Source organism: Bos javanicus, chromosome 16 (assembly GCF_032452875.1).
Source record: "Bos javanicus breed banteng chromosome 16, ARS-OSU_banteng_1.0, whole genome shotgun sequence".
NCBI lineage: Eukaryota > Metazoa > Chordata > Mammalia > Artiodactyla > Bovidae > Bos > Bos javanicus.
The window spans coordinates 62763870-62780147 of NC_083883.1; the positions used below are offsets into that span (position 1 = coordinate 62763870).

General features: G+C 40.2%; 1 protein-coding gene across 1 annotated transcript in view; it reads left to right on the top strand.

Moving 5' to 3' along the window:
* The window catches only part of XPR1 (xenotropic and polytropic retrovirus receptor 1), a 205267-nt gene extending 196860 nt beyond the window's left edge, over window positions 1-8407 (top strand). Inside the window, exon 15 of the mRNA XM_061383382.1 lies at window positions 2638-8407. Coding sequence (XP_061239366.1) covers window positions 2638-2698 — 61 coding nt within the window. The 3' untranslated portion in view covers window positions 2699-8407. The remainder of the gene's footprint in view (window positions 1-2637) is intronic.
* Window positions 8408-16278: the final 7871 nt, after the last annotated feature.

Consider the following 16278-nt stretch of genomic DNA (forward strand, 5'->3'; position numbering starts at 1 on the left):
AATATTATTAGTATGTTAATTAATGTATTAATTAATACCTACTGATTTGGCATTAAAAGTACACTGGGAAAAACTTATTGGAGAATATTTTATTTGACTCTTAAGTATATCTTGTATAAAAATCATTTTCAAGTTGTAAATTTTAAGAACCCTGGTTCTGCCACTTGACATCTGTGTCATCTTGGCCAAATCACTTAGTTTCTCTATATTATTGCTCATCTAGAAATTGGGATTAGTATGGTCCCTGTTCAGAGGGTGGCTAGGTAGATTGTTTGTTATGACTTGGAATTTACACCAGTTTCCTCACAGAAAGAGCTCAATAAGTATAAACTATTATTATTTTTACTTTCTTAGTAAATACCTACAGCAATATTTTTATCGGTCATTGACTTTGTATATTCCTAAAAGTTGTTTGGAGGATAGCTGTACCCTCTAAGTGTAGGGTTTATGTGGCCACATTTGAAATTTAGAAACAGTAGATATCACAAAGGATTGGAATAAAAGAGGGGACAGGGCAGTTTTCTGAAGGATAAGGGAGTGTTTGGATAAGCTAGAGGCATAGTAAAGACATAAAGGTGGAAATGAGGAATGGAAAGAAAAGCCATGTGACTAGAGCTTGTAACAAATAGTAACAAAATTTAGCTGAATGAAGTATGATTGTAAAAGGCTGAAAGCTTTATCTTGTAGGCAGGAGGAAGTCACAGAGAATTTTTTCATAGAATGTTATGAAAGTAATACATTCATAACTTTCAGTGGCACTGTGCAACATATATTGGGAAAGGGAAAACTGAAGGCCGGATCAACTGAAAGACCATTGCAGTATTCTTAAGTATGGAATGTTAAAGACTTGGACTAGGGTGCTTACAGTAGGCCAAAAAAGAAAACAAGGAAACATTTTAAAGGAAGTTTAAAAAAAAAAAATTAGAGATGGTAATAACCCACAGGGAGCAGAGGAGAAATTGCCTGAGCTTCAGATAGAATTTGTAAGTTCTCTGAAGAAGAGATTGTAGAGAAAAGCAGAGCAAGGAACTGTCTTGGAGAACAAGCACAAGCAAGAGAAAAAAAAAAAGAACAAACAAACGGGGTAGGAAAGGAATGGTCAGGGAGGTCAGTAGGAAGAACGTCAAAACAAAGCAGGATGCTGTTACATAGAGCAGGAAGCAGAGTTTGAAGAAACAAGAGGAGGGCATGTGGAGGCTGGTAGAGTTAGCAAGGTGAGGTCCACAAAGGACTGGAAGACAGTGCAATGGGTGGTCATCCCACTGAGCTCCTAAATTTGAAAGTCGAATCCTCGCCAGTCACCAGCAGAGGGCAATCCAGACATACACTCTTTCTGCTTCAAAAACAAGGAAGCAGTAGATCTTTATGTTCAGCTTCAGATGTTCAGTGGAAAAACAACAGTTTATTAGATTGCCTCCAGGGGAAGACATTTAGAACAATGGAGCAGCTTTTGTGCAAAGGAAGAGAGCAGCGAATCTAAAATAAGATCTGAGACTGAATGCTAACTTTGAGACTCTTGCAACCATGTAACACATCCTTAACATTTTTAATGTCTATTTCTACCTCTGTCGGGTAATAATAATACCTACTTTACCTCATGGAGCTCATGAGTTGCAGAATATTTTGATGTTATCTAATACTCCATTTTTCATCCTGTGCAAGAATCTCTTTTATGGAATCCTGAATAGTTGATTATCTTATTTTGATTGACAAGGCACCTGGTTTTATTGTTGGCTAGTTACTGTGGTAGATAGCTTTTGTTGAAATATGCTTCAGTATAACTTCAACCAGTTGATCCTGGTTGGGCTTTCTAACATGACTTAGTATTCTCTCTTATGTGTGCTGTGCATAGTCACTCAGTCATGTCCGACTCTTTGTGATCCCATAGACTGTAGCCCACCAGGCTCCTCTGTCCATGGGGATTCTCCAAGCAAGAATACTAGAGTGAGTTGCCATGCCCTCTTCCAGTGGATCTTCCCAACCCAGGGATTGAACCCAGGTCTCCCGCATTGCAGGCAGATTGTTTACCGTCTGAGCCACCAGGGAATCCCCTCTTCTGTGTATACTTCATCAACTGTTTGAAGACAACTGTCATGTCTCTCCTTTAGTCGTAATCTGCTGGCCAACTCTCCTAGTTTTTCATGTGTTCCTCAAATGATTTTTCTGTCATCCTCATCTTAATTCTTCGTTTAACAGTAAAGCATTAATGTTTAATGCTTTACTGATGCTTTTTATATCTGTTCTCTCACTTGATATTCATACTGTCTCCATGAAGTGAAAGCAGTATTATGTAAAAAGGTATCATTATTCCTGCTTTACAGAGATGAAAATTGGTATCTTGGAGAGGTTAAAAAAATACATCATAAAATCCAAACCCCTCCATTGCACATTACACATGACCTACCATTGTTGCTTCCTTCCTCTGGTTACAACCTAGTTTCTTAGTGTTTTTCCAGTAATATCTGAAATTGAATACAAAGCTCTAGGAGCAGTCTATCTGGTGTAGTACATAGTGTCCATGACTGGTTATTATGTATTTTTAACGGTAGTAAGATTGAAAATGTACCTAATACTTTGGATGTGTTTGTATTTTAGTAATGGACTAAGTATTTTTTTTTTTCCGTTCATTACCACTAGATCCAAGGCTCGTGACACTAAGGTATTGATAGAAGACACAGATGATGAAGCTAACACTTGAATCCTCTGAAGTCTAGATTAACATCCTTGGTTTTCCTACTCTACAATTCTTTCCTCGACCAACGCAACCTCTAGTACCTTTCCAGCCGAAAACAGAAGACATATATCACGTTTTCCGAGCTCTTCCAGATCGGATCCTATGGACTCCAAACAAGCTCACTGTGTTTCTTTTCTTTTCTTCTCGTTTAATTTTCATTTTCTATTTTTAAAACAAATATTTACTTCATTTTGCCAATCAGAGGACATTTTAAGGAACAAAAACACAGTATCTTCTGGATTGTTTACAATCACAAGGACACAGATACCTACCAGGATGAAGAACAGGCATTGCAAGGACCCTCTGATGGGACGGTACCGAGATACCTCGGCTTCCGCTTGGCCCGGTTTTGACTGGTTGAAACCGGACATTGATTTTTAAATTTTTTGTCAGTTTATGTGGAGAATTTTTTCCTTTCCTTCATACCCAGCGCAAAAGCACTGGCCGCACTTGCAGGGAAAGTGCAACTTAGAGCAGTACCTTCATTCACGAAGCTACTTTTTAATTTGATGTAACTTTTCTTATTTTGGGGAGGGTTGCTGGGTGGGTGGGAAATATGATGTATTTGTTACATATGGTTTTCTCATTATTTATGAAACTTAACCATAAAAGAATGATATAACTCCTGTACAATGAAGGTGGTAACAGTGAAGACAGGGGAAACTAATGTTGAACAGCATTTGAGGGTTTAGTCCACAATACCTCTTTCATGAGACGACTTGCACCTGTTTGACTTTTTCTTCCTTTCTTTTTAATTTTAAGCCAAAGTTTTATTACTGATGTTTTGAGTTGCTGCTGCTTCAGAATCCTGAGCGTGTCTCCTGCAACAAAGCCTTCACAACACGCCCACACAACCAGTTGAAATTTATTGAAGAGGCCTGATACATTTTTTTAAGGAACAGATGTGGAATACATTTGCCCATATTCCAGCCGTAACTGAAGTTACGCCTTATTAAGCTTCAACATGTAGGGTAATTGAAGTACAGCCTTTACCAACTTGGGATTAGAAGGCACAGCTATTTCATAGACTCTCTACACCCTCATTGGATAGTCTTTCTTCTGGGCCCACTTACTTTAGCCAGAAGTCGATCAAATTAAAAGTCTGTCTTGGGGAAACCATGCTTTTGAGAGCATAGAACAAGTTGCCCTTCCTCTCTCACTTGACAGTGATGAAACAGATTGGCAGCCATATCTCCCAGCAGTTTTAAAGGATGAACATTAGATTTCATGCCCTCCTGTGACAGAAAAACTGCCAAAATCGGGGGGGCCTAAACTTGGTTATACACAAAAAGCGTATTTCTTAGAAATTTCAGACTATAATGGTCTGTACACAGTGCTCATTTTCACTTTTGTCTAATTCCTTTCCTGTTTCCCAAGTCATCAGATAAGCCCAAAAACCCTAAAGGATTTTTCTCCCTTGAATGTGATTGGCATTAAATTTAGCATTATCATTTACTTAGTAATAAAAGCATATGATTACTGCCCCTTAGTATATCCTTTTGTTATTAGCTCTTATTCCATGCATCACAAGTCTTCACTCATCCCTGTCATAATTCCAGGAGATTAATTAAAATTCCTATTACTACCAAAATTCTACCAATTAACTAACATTTTCTTTTTAAAGGAGTTTTTTTCGTCTTTATTCTGTCAAGCTTCCAAAATTTGGTCCCTTCCTGAATTGAGACTTTTTTCCCCTGAAAAATCACTAAGCTCTGTGGCCTTTACAGCTTTTTTTGTTTGGCCAAGCATATTCCTTGGCCCAAAACTGAAGAAGAGAAATTTAATTTTTTTTTGTTTGTTTAAATAAAATGGATAATTTCTAATAATCAGTGGTAACAATTTAGTGACCCTTAATAGATTAAAGGTTGCATTATTTATACTTGGGATTTTTTTTCTAACTACTCTGGTTTTGTACGTTAAAACTATGGGGGAAATATCACTGGTCTGTCCAGAAGGAGCAGTCATTATTACTGAGTTATATAGAAAAGTCCAGTGGACCAGTCATTTCTTGTACAAATAAAACTGATGGTACTAATGTGTATCCAGAGCAATTTGACTTGTCAACTTCATTCTCTGTTAGTAAACCTATATAATGACACACTTAAAATCTTACAGTTGACTTCTGGTATTTTAATTCCCCAGTGTTTTTACTTTAGTGTATCCTATGACCAGTTTGGTCTTTTTTCAACTATTACGATTCTTGACCCTGATCAGTATTACTTTTTCGTAGATAATGCATTGTTCGAATATATTCTTTTTCTGCTGTTGGTCCTATCAGAATAGTTTGTTCAGGAATGGTAAGGCTTAGGTAACTTTCAGCTTACTTTGACAGATGCTTAAACATGTTTTTAAACACAACAGCTTTATGTTCCTCCTGAAGCTCTAAAGAGAAAAGAAGGCTTTTCCTCATCAAGAGGAAACAGTTTGGAAGACAGAATATATAATTTTTTCCTCCAGAAAAGGCAATGTGCATTTTTCTCACCTAACTTTTATATGCTCTAGTTGTGAATGCTGTGTCCTACCTAAAATTTTACTGGAGCGTCTTGTACACTGAAACTCTCAATAGAACTCCTAGGAAATGAACATCTCAGAGTTATTTTAAAGGAGCAGCACTAACCAAAGGAAAAACGTCATCTGATTTTAGGTTTAGGAAGTCTAGTTTTATTTTATTTGAGAATCACTCAATTGATGGTATCAGTTAAAATACCCCCAAATGAAAGAAAAAAGTATTTTTTAAAAAGGATAAAATTTCTTTTTCATTTTGTGATAATATGGAAAGCATTGATGTGTGTAGAGAAAGTAAAAGACAAAAGCGGCTTATTTTCCATGCACAAATGTGCACCTCTAATTAAGGCTGCCTATACCATTAAAATGGATTAATTAAGGATTTCATACTATACAGAGAGACATTAAAATGATCACAAATTGTCATCATTAATTAGGTTATAATAGTTATTTTTAAGATTGGAAAGAGGTTGGAAACCTATGTGCAACTTTCTTTTTCAGCATCAGCCCTTTTTCTCCTTAAAAAAGCTGCTTCATTTCAGATACAGAAGCAGTGCTGTGGGAGGAGAATGCCAATCACCCCAGCAGTAGCATGTGTGAACCCTTAGAGAAGGAAAACAGAGCCCAGCCCCTCAGATCTGTGACATCCCAGTATTCCAACATGCGAGTTTGAAGATTTTAACTGAGATTTTGCTAGAAGTAACTTGTTGGTATATGATATCCTTCTACCATGGTTTGACCAAAGTATATTCATGATAACTAGAGAAAGCAATTTATGCTTTCTTAACTAAGGCAAGTTAAGAATAGGAGAAAATAGTCTATTGAGTGTACAGGCATTGATTAACAGACATTTAGTTGAAGAGAAATAAGGTAATTGTGGAGGTAGCAGAGAAGAGCAAGAGGAAGTTGGACCTTGGCAGCAGAAGCCGGGCAGTGAGGAAAGTAGGTGAGCTTGACCACATCCTTTGGGTGGTTATACTGCTGGTAGACACCTGCCTGTTTTGCTAACCTCTTTCTCCACTACTTTCCTTTACTCGGGAAATAGTTCTTTATGCCCAAAAGCAATTTTATTAGCAATGTCTAGAAAAAAAATTTTAGTCTAAGGAAAGTAATTTAGAAAATAACTATCCATGGTGTTATTTTATTCAAATATTTAGGATTCTCTGATGTGATTGCACTTTATTTGGTAAATGAATTTCAGATTATTTTCTGTAATAGTTTGCATGAAATCTTTTAGTTATTAAGAAATAGGAGCTGTACAGCATATTGAAATTTTAAAAATTAAGGTGGCTTCTCAGATTGAAAAAACTTACATTGAATCTAAGGCTTTCTCAACTACAAAATCACCGAACTTTTAACACATCTAATTTTAAAAGCCAATAATAGATATGATCTATGTCACTAAGTTAAGACAGTAAAAGTTCTAGTAGAACTTCAGGAAAAGTTAAGAGAAATCAAATTTTTGAACTTAATTCATTCCTTTTTATGATGCATCTGGCTTATTTCTTGCTTTTGATGATTAGCTGAAGCAAGGAAAGGTTAAAGAGATTTTACAAATTGCTTAAACACACATATGTTTCTGCATTTCAGGTATCAATCTTGATAGCAAATCTTAAAAGCTAACTTTCTGCATTATATTTTCAGTCTATGCAATGTCAGCACAGTCATAATGTGGTCTAGAGTTTATTATATTAGATGGTAAGAAATTTGTGCTGATAAACGCTATAAACCAGTATTACCCAGTGTTAAGCCACACCACTCACCAAATATGAAGACTTCAAAGAAGTTCGGAGCTTAATTTAAATGATATGAGAAGTTTGCTGGGAATTGAGAGGAGCCTGCTGATTGGAATGGTTCATCATGCCTTTCTAATATGAATTGGCAAAACTGTGATATTGAGTTGCCCCTTTAAAAACAACCTTCCGGAATGTACTTGCTTGCTTACTATGGAGTATAGTGGTTATCACATTGGCCTAACACTTTGAACACACTTACTACAGAAGAGGAAGTCAGAGGGACAAGATGAGTTTCCCTGAAGAGAAGCAAATGATTATACTGCTTTTCATCTAAAGTATGCTTCCTTATAGCAGACCTTTATTTTATTACTAAAGCAAAGCCACCTTCAGTTTGTTTGTTTGTTTTGTTTTATGCCATCAACCTAAGGAGGACAATCAAATAACCAACTGTTGGCCTTGGATTCAGTGTGTCTGCTAATTACACCATCTCATCTTACATACCTTCAGACCCGTTACTTGAGTAAACGTCCACCATATCACCTTAGTTCTTCCTATGCCCTTTCCTCTGTGCCACCACAAAACAGAGGGAAGACTTAACTACCAGAAAGATGTGAACTTCTAAGAAAGAGCAAGGATTTCATCTCACTCTCCTTTTATCATTATCTCTGAAGTCCCTCCCTACAATTCCCTGATGGTCCATGCTGCAACACCAGCATGGTGGAAGTGAGAAAGATTGTGGGGAATCCCGAAAGAGTAACTGATTGTGACATTGTTATTCTTTTGAACTATAAAATTGTGAGCCACTCACACTTGCAGAAAGAGCAGAACTCTTAAGCTTTATCACATTGTGAAGATTAATATCTTACTGTTTTCCAGATTAGCACAGAAGCTTGTATCAGTGAAGAGTATTTAGGAGGGCAATAGGGTGTAAAATGTACCTGTCTTTGAACCCTCTCCCTCTTACTCATGTTTCCTTCACCCCACCCCACCCCACCACACTGTGTTGGTCAGGTGATACTATTCTATGAAACTGAGCTATAGTTGTCGAAAGTAACCATGGAATGTGATTAGTCCTCTGTGGGTGCTTCTTCCCCTGCTTCTTCTCCCTTGCTTTCTTTCTTCCTCCCTCCACTCTGGTAAATGGAAAAGGTGATGTCGAAGAATTGATGCTTGCTTGGACTCATGTTGTATCTGTGACTATGCTGTTAACTGTCTCCTTCTTCCTTCTTACATGGGTAGAATTCTTATGAAGTGTGGCGTTCCCTTCTTGAAAGTAGGTTTAATGCACAATGTGGTACTGTTTTATAGTTTCTTGATGGTTGTATAAAGCAAAAAGTTAATGTGGTTATGTGTTTTTAAAAGAAAATAAGTGATTGGTTAAAAAAAAAACTGTTCTTTTTTCATTATTACAAGCCTTCACTGTTTTCCAACAGTTTACTGCCTCCTTTGTCACTGGTGAATGGTTTGTGTGACTGTGTGTTTTTCTCTCTGGGTTTCTTGGATCCTGAATATGATTCCTCTTAGGACTACTAACTTGTTAAGAGTTTAGGGCAAACAGACTTCACGGGTGAACATTTTTTAACTCTTTTACTAAATTGAAAAATAATCTAAAATAGCATTTTTTCTTTAGGTAATATATGAAGTGTGACCCTAAAACAATGGGATTGATGCAGCCGATCTTTTTTCAATTAAATCCTGAACAGCTGGACACCTGTTATTATTCCATACCCAGACACTGTGGGAACGTAGAATTTTCTGTGGAATTCCTGGATTATTACTCTTATCTATCTAGAAAAAGTTATCAAATTAACTGACCCCAGGATAAATATACTCGAAAAGAGGAAAATATTTTATTGACTAAACCAGAATATGATAACATGCAGTTACCACATTAAAGTCAGGATAAGCTGTGGATATATATGACTCATTGGATCCTCAGCACCTCTCTCTAATCTGATGATAATAATAACATGCTCAACATTTGTATGCCTATAGGCGTATACATACACTATAGTGTTTTACATTTTTAATTTTAGTCAATCAAGTGTTCTGTGGCCCTTCGATAATGAAATATCAAAGATAGTTTAGAAACTTGTTTGTCAAAGATTGTTCCTGTCAACTAGAATTCAGACGTTTTTTTGCCTGCAGTTCCACAGATTCTGTAGAAATCTTTAAGCACATCCCTGGCAGCCTTCATCAAAAAACTTGCTGGGTAGGGTGTGTGTCCTGCTGCCAGCTATGGTCAGTGACCACGAGGATATACGCTGACTTTCTTCCATACAATGCCCCAATCTTAGTCTAGTCTGGAGTTCTAGCAGTAATACAAATCAGGGGAGGGGAGACGTCCTTTTTCCAAAGGTGTTTTGTCAGTGGGAAGTCATACAAAATCATATTTACTGAAATGTGTCAAGTACCTAGACGATAGTAGAGGCCTAATAAATATTTGTTAAAGTGAAAGGTAACTTCTGGAGATTATTAGTAGATAAGCTATTGAGCAAATTTAGGAAGTAATTGACTTTTTCCCCCCCATCGATTGCTACAGAGGTTGTGCCTCTTAGGAACACTTGCTTACTGACAAACTGGTCAGTCATCCTGTGTTGAATCAAGTTGTGTGAAAACTTGATCCTGGTGCTCCCTTCCTGATAATTAGCTGCTTCTTCATCCCATGAACTTTCTATTCTACACCACAGAGAACAGATTAGGTCCCCCAAGGGCAGAGTAGTCACTGCTGACCCTCACTGCCCAGCACAGGCAAGGACCATCTCTCATCAGTGACATCATGTAGTATTAGCACCATTTATAGAGGAGAAAGTGCGTAGTGCCTGGCTGTGGACACTGCAGTAACTACTGACCCTGCAATTAAGATGCAGATCTGACTGGCTGGAGAGCCCACATTCTCCCTGTTCCTTAGAAGGAGAAAACATATTTCTTTCTTAGCAGGAACTAGGAAGCAGCTTCTTTCCAAAGCTATGCCTGATCAGAATGTAACCATCTTAAAGAAAATCAAAGAACATTTTCTTCCTACAAAACACACACACACACAAACTATAGGTTCCTCAGCAAGCTGGGTTCTCTGATTGTTGGTGAGAATTTATCTTCTGCCCCTCCAGGGATGACAGTTCTTGGGACTCTTAAATAGTAACAAATGAGCTCCTTAATCAACTGCTTTTCACAGGAGTCTTCTCCCTTGAGTCAGTCACGTTTTTTCCTGCTCTTCCCTGCAATTTTTAAAAGTTTCATCCATGGTGAATCAGGATGGTATACTGGAGAAGGCATGAACTTGTGATGAATCAGGCATTGATGTGGAGAGGAGAAAAGAGCTATAGAGAAATGAGATTGGATGGCTATTGCTAAGTGCCATTGATATCTACAGAAGAAGCAAGAACAGCTGAGGACAAGTACCAGGCAATTGAAAGCCAGATGTAGAATCAGGGCCTCTTTGTTGCTATACAAAGACGTTCTCATCTCCTACTGTGGGAGGCAAGAGGAAGGACAAAGGACTTAACAGACTAGCAGACCCTCAAAGACAGTTAAACAACCAACCAAGATTGTTGCTAGGTCAGGACCCCCTGTTGGGAAAGCCTGAGACGTCAGATGCAACATCTGGTTGGATCCCTTGCATAGGTTTTGACTCCTCAACCCCTGAGAACACTCTGAGCCTGTAGCCATAACTCCCCATAATCCTCACTAGCCCTCCCACCCCTGTTTCATATTTTGTAGGAGCTGGAGGATATCCTGAGGGTTCTTGAAGAAAGGGGCCAGAATATAAGATTGAATAGAGAAGTATGTTTGACTTGGAAGTGCTTCACAAGATACAGAATTTAACTCCCTAGCAAGGATTCCAGAAGTTGGTAAAAAACTGGCTGTTAGGATAGCTCCTAGAAACATTGAAAAAGTGATCGTCCGTGTTCAGCAGTTAAAATTCCAGAATTGCTACAGCAGACAGTGAAGGCAGGGTCCACAAAGCTAGGGAAGTGGGCTTGCTGGATACGCTATGGCTGGAAAGCCAAGAGGACTTACCATGAACAAAGGTCATGGAGAATGTACTGGTCAGAGGTACACCAGCATCACTAAAAGTTCAGAGGTGACTCTTGTATGAAGACACCATTCCAGAGCTGTGAAAGCTGACAGCAATAGCATTGGGGTGGTAGGACTCTGTAAAACCAGAGGCCAGCTGGCAGCACAAATCCACCCAATGTTGGTCAAGATGCCCGTTGCTGTTCTTCAGTCACTAAGTCACGTCCTACTCTTCGTGACCCCGTGGACGCCAGGCTTCCCTGTCTTTCACTATCTCCCGGAGTCTGCTCCAACTCATGTCCATTGAGTCAGTGATACCATCCACCCATCTCATCCTCTATTGTCCCCTTCTGCCTTCCGGCTTTCCCAGCATCAAGGTCTTTTCCAGTGAGTTGGCTCTTTGCATCAAGTGGCCAAAGTATTGGAGCTTCAGCTTCAGCATCAGTCCTTCCAATGAATATTCAGAGTTGATTTCCTTTAGGATTGACTGGTTTGATCTCCTTGCTATCCAAGGGACTCTCAAGAGTCTTCTCCAACACCACAGTTCAAAAGCATCAGTTCTTCAGCTCTCAGCCTTCATGGTCCAACTCTCACATCTGTACGAGACTACTGGAAAAAAAAACATAGCTTTGACTAGACAGACCTTTGTCAGCAAAGTGATATCTCTGCTTTTTAATATGCTGTCTAGGTTGGTCACAGCTTTTCTTCCAAAGAGCAAGCATCTTTTAATTTCATGGCTGCAGTCACCACCTGCAGTGATTTTGGAGCCCAAGAAAATAAAGTCTGTCACTATTTCTACTTTTTCCCCATCTATTTGCCATGAAGTGAATGGATTGGATGTCATGATCTTAGTTTTTTGAATTCTTGAGTTTTAAACTAGCTTTTTCACTTTCATCAAGAGGCTCTTTAGTTCTTCTTTGCTTTCCACCAAAAGGGTGGTGTCATCTCTATATCTGAGGTTATTGATATTTCTCCTGGCAATCTTGATTCCAGCTTGTGCTTCATCCAGCCCAGCACTTCTCATGATATACTCTGCATACAAGTTAAATAAATAGGGTGACAATATACAGCCTTGATGTACTCCTTTCCCAATTTTGAACCAGTCCATTTCTTCATGTCTGGTTCTAACTTTTGCTTCTTGACTTACATACAGGTTTCTCAGGAGACAGGTAAAGTGGTCTGGTTTTCCCATCTCTTTAAGAGTTTTCCACAGTTTGTTGTGATCAGCACAGTCAAAAGCTTTAGGATAGCTAATGAAGCAGAAGTAAATGGTTTTCTACTTGCTTTTTCTATGATCCAGCAGATGTTGACAGTTTGATCCCTGTTTCCTCTGTCTTTTCTAAATCCACCTGGTACATCTGCAAGTTCTTGGTTTGTGTATTGTTGAAGCCTAGGTTGAAGGATTTTGAGCATGACCTTGCTAGCATGTAAAATGAGTGCAATTGTGAGGTAGTCTGAACATTCTTTGGTATTGTCCTTCTTTGGGACTGGAATGAAAATTGACCTTTTTCAGTCCTGTGGCCAGTGCTGAGTTTCCCAAATTTGCTGGCATATTGAGTGCAGCACTTTAACAGCATCATCTTTTAGGATTTGAAATAGCCCAGCTGGAATTCCATCACCTTCACTAGCTTTATTCATAGTAATGCTTCCTAAGGCCCACTTGACTTCACACTCCAGGATGTCTGGCTCTAGGTGAGTGATCACACCATCGTGTTTATCCAGGTCATTAAGATCTTTTTTGTATAGTTCTTCTGTGTATTCTTGCCACCTCTTCTTAATCTCTTCTGTTTCTGTTAGGCCCTTGCTGTTTCTGTCAGGTCCTTGCTGTTTCTGTCCTTTATTGTGCAATCTTTGCATGAAATGTGCCCTTGGTATCTCTAATTTTCTTGAAAAGATCTCTAGTCTTTCCTATTCTACTGTTTTCTTCTATTTATTTGCATTGATCGCTGAGGAAGACTTTCTTAGCTCTCCTTGCTATTCTTTGGAACTCTCACTCAGTTGAGTATATCTTTCCTTTTCTCCTTTGCCTTTTGCTTCTCTTCTTTTCTCCGCTATTTGTGAGGCCTCCTCAGACAGCCATTTCGCCTTTGTGCATGTCTTTTACTTTGGGATGGTTTTGGTCACCACCTCCTGTACGATGTTGCAAACCTCTGTCCATAGTTCTTCAGGCGCTCTATCTATCAGGTCTAATTTCTTGAATCTATTTGTCACTTCTGTATAATCATAAGGGATTTGGTTTAGGTCATATCTGAATTGCCTAATGGCTTTCCCTACTTTCTTCAATTTAAGTCTGAATTTTGCAATAAGGAGTTCATGATCTGAGCTCCAGGTCTTGTTTTTGCTGACTATCTAGAGCTTCTCCATCTTTGGCTTGGTGCAAAGAATATAATCAGTCTGATTTTGGTGTTGATAATCTGGTGATGCTCATAAGTAGAGTTGTCTCTTGTGTTGTTGGAAGAGGATGTTTGCTATGACCAGAGCATTCTCTTGGCAAAACTCTGTTAGCCTTTGTCCTGCTTCATTTTGTACTCCAAGGCCAAACTTGCCTGTTATTCCAGGTATCTCTTGACTTCCTACTTTTGCTTCCAATCCCCTATGATGAAAAAAACATCTCTTTTTTTTGGTGTTAGTTCTAAAAAGTCTTGTAGGCCTGCATAGAATCATTCCACCTTATCTTCCTTGACATTATTGGTTAAGGTATAGACTTGGATTACTGTGATGTTGAATGGTTTGTCTTAGAAACGAACAGAGATCACTCTGTAGCTTTTTGAGATTGAACCCAGGTACTGCACTTCAGGCTTTTGTTGACTATGAGGGCTACTCCATTTCTTCTAAGGGACTTTTGCCTCATCCATCAGAGGGCAGATAGAAGCAAGAACTACAATCCCTTGGCCTCCAGAGCCAAAACCACAGTCACAGAAAACTAACCAAAATGATCGTATGGATCACAACTTTGTGTAGCTCAGTGAAACTAGGTGCCATGCAGGGCCAACCACGATGGACAGGGCATGGTGGAGAGTTCTGACAAAATGTGGTCCACTGGAGAAGGGAATGGCCAACCACTTCAGTATTCTTGCCTTGAGAACCCCATGAACAGTATGAAAAGGCAAAAAGATATGACACTGAAAGATAAACTCCCCAGGTCAGTAGGTGCCCGATATGCTACTAGAGAAGAGTGGAGAAATAGCTCCAGAAGGAATGAAGAGGCTGAGCCAGCGCGGAAATGATACCCAGTTGTGGATGTGTCTGGTGATCAAAGTAAAGTCCGATGCTGTAAAGAACAGTATTGCATAGGAATCTGGAATGTTAGGTCCATGAATCAAGGTAAATTGGAAGTGATCAAAAAGGAGATGGCAAGAATGAACATCGACATTTTAGGAATTGGTGAACTAAAATGGATGGGAATGGGCAAATTTAATTCAGATGACCACTATATCTACTACTGAGGGCAAGAATCCCTTAGAAGAAATGGAGTAGCCCTCATAGTCAACAAAAGAGTCCAAAATGCAATACTTGGATGCAATCTTAAAAACAACAGAATGAGTTCAGTTTGTTTCCAAGGCAAATCCCTGGCTGGGGTCCTTCTCTATTGCTCAGTGCATTGGGCACTTGAAGGGCTACCCTCCCCGGGGTCTTTCTCTATTGGTCAATGATCAGCGCTGGTCTGCAGAAAGAAGCTACAGTGACTCAGCAGCATCACCTTGCCTCCCTGGCTGCTCTGCTTTCCTCCAAAGGTATTCCCCACCGGGATCTCCTCCCTCACGTCCCCTCGGGCCGTTTTCCCACAATCAACAGCAGACCTCATCCTAGGATTGCTTTCCAATCCCTGCACTCCAGCTCCCAGCCACTACAGGTTCCAGAGGACTTGCATCCCTGTCCAGGATACATAGGGCTGTGGCAAGGACTGTCTGTGGTTTTCTTTCCATTCAGACTGTTATATAGATCAGCCGCTGCACTTTTCAGCAGCCTCAAATCCTTTTCCGCTGTCCCAGATCCTTGTCCCATGTGGGGATTTGACCCCTGCTTCAGTTCCTCCTGATGGCTGGGACGGTAAAGAATGTTTGCAATGCCAGAGACCCAGGTTCGATCCTTGGGTTGGGGAGATCCCCTGCAGAAGGGAATGGCTACCCATTCTAGTATTGCTGCCTGGAAAATTACACGGACAGAGGAGCCTGGTGGGCTACAGTCCATAGAGTTGCAAAGAGCCAGATCCAACTGAGCGACTGACACACTTTCAGCTCTCCCGTCCCTGGACACGGGTCCAGCTGCTCATTCTCCTCTTTCCCCCTCCTTCCTTGGTCCTACCCAGTCTTGCGTGGATATATATATATATATATCTTTCCAGTGGTCAGGGACCCCTGCCCGCTCTCAGCTAGTGTTCCACAAGATCTTCTGTGTCTGAAGGTATATTCCTGATGCATCCATGGAGAGAGATGGACTCCATGTCCACCTACGCCTCTCCCATCTTGAGGAGTCCCTTCATTCATCTTTATATCTGCTTGTCATACTTTTGTCCTTTTTCTGGAAAGAAAGTTTTTTTTTTGTCTTTTTTTTTTTAACACAGGTGATCTGAGTACCCTTGCTACTCCTTTGCTCAATTGTGGTGTAAATGGAGAGATACTGAAAGCTCAGTCCAAGGACATGGTGACCAGGGCCCAGGCTCCTTGGGGGTAAGATCAGGGTCACATCACCAGACTAGCCTCTGAGGCTGGGAGAGCTGAAAACTGATGATGAGGGGCATCTAGAAGGAAAGAGCATCAGCTGTGGTGCAGAGACCAGCTGCATCAGTGAGGGGCTGCCTCATCCTTCTAACCTCAGGAAGAAAAGCTCACCACAGTCCTGGAAGAACAGCTGTCTGAACACGTGTGGAAAAGTGAGCCGAATGGCATGCAGGGTGGACTATGGGGGATGCAGAAGTGCACCAGCCAGATCCCGGTCTAAGGAAAGGTTTGCATCACAGGTCTGGGGCACAGGTGTGGGGCACAGGTATGGGCGTGCTGTGAGCAATGTCTCTGGTTGGCAGCTCTCAGCTCTCTTGTCCCCCAGTGGCTCAGCGCCTGCAATGCAGGATACGTGGGTTCAATCCCTAGGTCGAGAAGATCTCCCAGAGAAGGAAATGGCAACCGACTCCCGTATTCTTGCCTGGGAAATCCCATGGACAGAGGAGTCTGGTGGGCTACAGTCTTTGGAGTTACAACGAGCCAGGCACAACTGAGCACAGACGCACCCACCATTACAAATTTTTCCATTCTAGACTGTTCTTGAGGGCAAGGATGCCATCTGTTT